Source organism: Chelon labrosus (genome assembly GCF_963514085.1).
Source record: "Chelon labrosus genome assembly, chromosome: 11".
Taxonomy (NCBI): Eukaryota; Metazoa; Chordata; class Actinopteri; order Mugiliformes; family Mugilidae; genus Chelon; species Chelon labrosus.
The window spans coordinates 28930530-28932705 of NC_140344.1; the positions used below are offsets into that span (position 1 = coordinate 28930530).

The following is a 2176-nucleotide window of genomic DNA, read 5'->3' on the forward strand; positions in this document are numbered from 1 at the left end:
ACATGTAGCACCCACCTAGACCAGACCAGGCACCCCCACCCCACCTAGACCAGACCAGGCACCCCCACCCCATAGCAATGACACTCCTTGATGGCAGCAGCCATCCCCAGCAGGATGCAGCCTGACACAGACACACACTTTAGGAACAACTAAAAAAAAACATGAAGAACAGCACAAGGTGTTGACCTGGCCTCCAAATTCACTAGATCCCAAACTGATCAAGTATCTGTGGGATGTTTCCTCTGAGCCTTTAGTTTCTTCCTCCGCGTGTTTCCTGTTTCTGAGAGCGACTCCTCGTTTCTGTGAGCACAGGTGAAGAGTTCAAAGTCACCACGACCCGTAGAAACATCATGATGAATAACAGAAACCAGGACTCTCTGGTCTCCTTGGATCATTGGACCCAGACGTAGAACACAGACCCAGAGGTTTAGTATGTCCTGGTCTCCAACGTGGACTCATCAGACCAGAGTTGGTCTAACGTCCGTTCAGGAGGAAGAGGAGGAGGAGGAGGAAGAGGAGGAGGAAAAGGAGGAGGGAGAATATCCTGAGGAAACCATTTCAGACCAATCACAGCAGCTGTTGTGGTCGGCGTGGCTGAGAATTGCACTTCTTCAAAAAAAGCCAAAAACATCCAGACCCAGAGTTTCACTGGAATGAAGCAAGAGAATAAAACGAGGTGAAGGAGGCAGAGACCAGGACAGACCAGATCAGACCAGGACAGACCGGGACAGACCAGGACAGACCAGGACAGACCGGGACAGACCAGGTCAGACCTCATCTGAAACATCTGGACCATCATCTTCATCATGAAGAAGACTCTGATCTTCACCGTGGGACTGATGCTGCTGCTGTTCACCACTCACTGCTGCAGAGCCAGTCAGTCTGACTCTAGGATTGAATTGATTTGACTTTACCAGAAAGAGAAACACTCTGCTCATTGAACCTGAAGACTAATTAGAAATGACTGGTTGTGTTCTGAGCTCAGAGAATGAATCATTTAGAAAACAAGTCTTTTTATTTCTTCTGGGTGAGAACATTCCTCAGATACCTCCTGTAAAGTGCTGCTTTAATGTCTCTACAACACAGAGATCACTGGGTGAGACTGTCTCCATCTCTGCCATAGACAGACAATGTTCTAAATACGAGCTCTTATTAAAAATAGGTTTGTTTACAGTTTTTAAACATATCTCTACAAACTAAACTGCATAAATATAATAAACATGTGACATGAGAAAGAGTGTTTCTGCCGTCTGGTGTTAAATGTTTAAGTGCCACATATTTAGAGATGCTTAAATGTTTGTTCCTTTTCTTCCAGGTGTTGAAGTGGGTCAAGCCAAACCTCCTGAAAAGTGCTGCTTTGAGTTCTTTACGGGGATGATTCCACGTCGCAAAATTACCTCCATCAATGTGATAGACAGTCGATGTCCTGAACCTGCATTTATGTACGTCTCTGCTTCACCTTGACACCGTCAGAGAAATTCTGTCTGTACACAAAACCAAAACTTACCTTTTATTTCACAAACAAATGATATTTTCAAGTCTTAACTCTTGTTCTGATGATTCTTTCTGCAGGATCACAACTGTCGCAGGGAGAGAGCTCTGTGTGAGGCAGAACGCTCACTGGACACGAGTTTTTGAGGACGCCATCAACTGATCCAACATCTCCAGTCCAGCTTCATCTGATGTTAACTAATACTCCCAGCATCTTTTATCAACTGTGTGGAAGTCATTTATTCTCCTTCTGTGTATCTATGGATGTTAAACCACTTTATGAATGTTTGTTTTCTCTGTTCTGTCCAGAAATGATTTAGAATAAAAATGAAAAAGAATGAATTTGTACTGAACTGTTTAAACTAGTGGATGAACGATGCCTCCTCTAAACATCTCTGGATGAATTCTCAGTCAATTAAGAGAGAAAGAGAAATAAATGAAAAGCTTCTAAAAGGGGAGACCTCAGGTTTCTATCAGAGCAGCTGTGTTTGACGCCTGGTGGTTGATGTGAAGAAAGAATAAGTGATATTTAACTCAGATTATCTAAGATGCACAATTTATAAATGAACTTTTCTGAACATCTAATCCATCTCTGACGGTTGAAGGTTGTTGCTCCTCACGTATCAGCAGCTGACAACAGCTTTATTCTAAAAGTGAATTAACCTCAGAGGAGGTGTAAGAACTT

General features: G+C 43.2%; 1 protein-coding gene across 1 annotated transcript; it reads left to right on the top strand.

Annotated features, from left to right (window-relative positions):
* The first annotated feature begins 576 nt into the window (after positions 1-576).
* Positions 577-1962, top strand: LOC311495142 (C-C motif chemokine 3-like). Its single transcript, XM_084554487.1, has 3 exons — positions 577-876; positions 1316-1442; positions 1573-1962. The coding sequence occupies exons 1-3, from the start codon at positions 807-809 to the stop codon at positions 1652-1654; spliced, it is 279 nt and encodes a 92-aa protein (XP_084410613.1). The 5' UTR covers positions 577-806; the 3' UTR covers positions 1655-1962.
* Positions 1963-2176: the final 214 nt, after the last annotated feature.

Bases quoted from the DNA above. Each gene is read 5' to 3' on its own strand.
- LOC311495142 (XM_084554487.1), top strand. From the start codon at position 807: ATGAAGAAGACTCTGATCTTCACCGTGGGACTGATGCTGCTGCTGTTC. The intron at 877-1,315 runs GTCAGTCTGACT...CTTTTCTTCCAG, and splicing joins CACTCACTGCTGCAGAGCCA to GTGTTGAAGTGGGTCAAGCC. The intron at 1,443-1,572 runs GTACGTCTCTGC...TTCTTTCTGCAG, and splicing joins TGTCCTGAACCTGCATTTAT to GATCACAACTGTCGCAGGGA.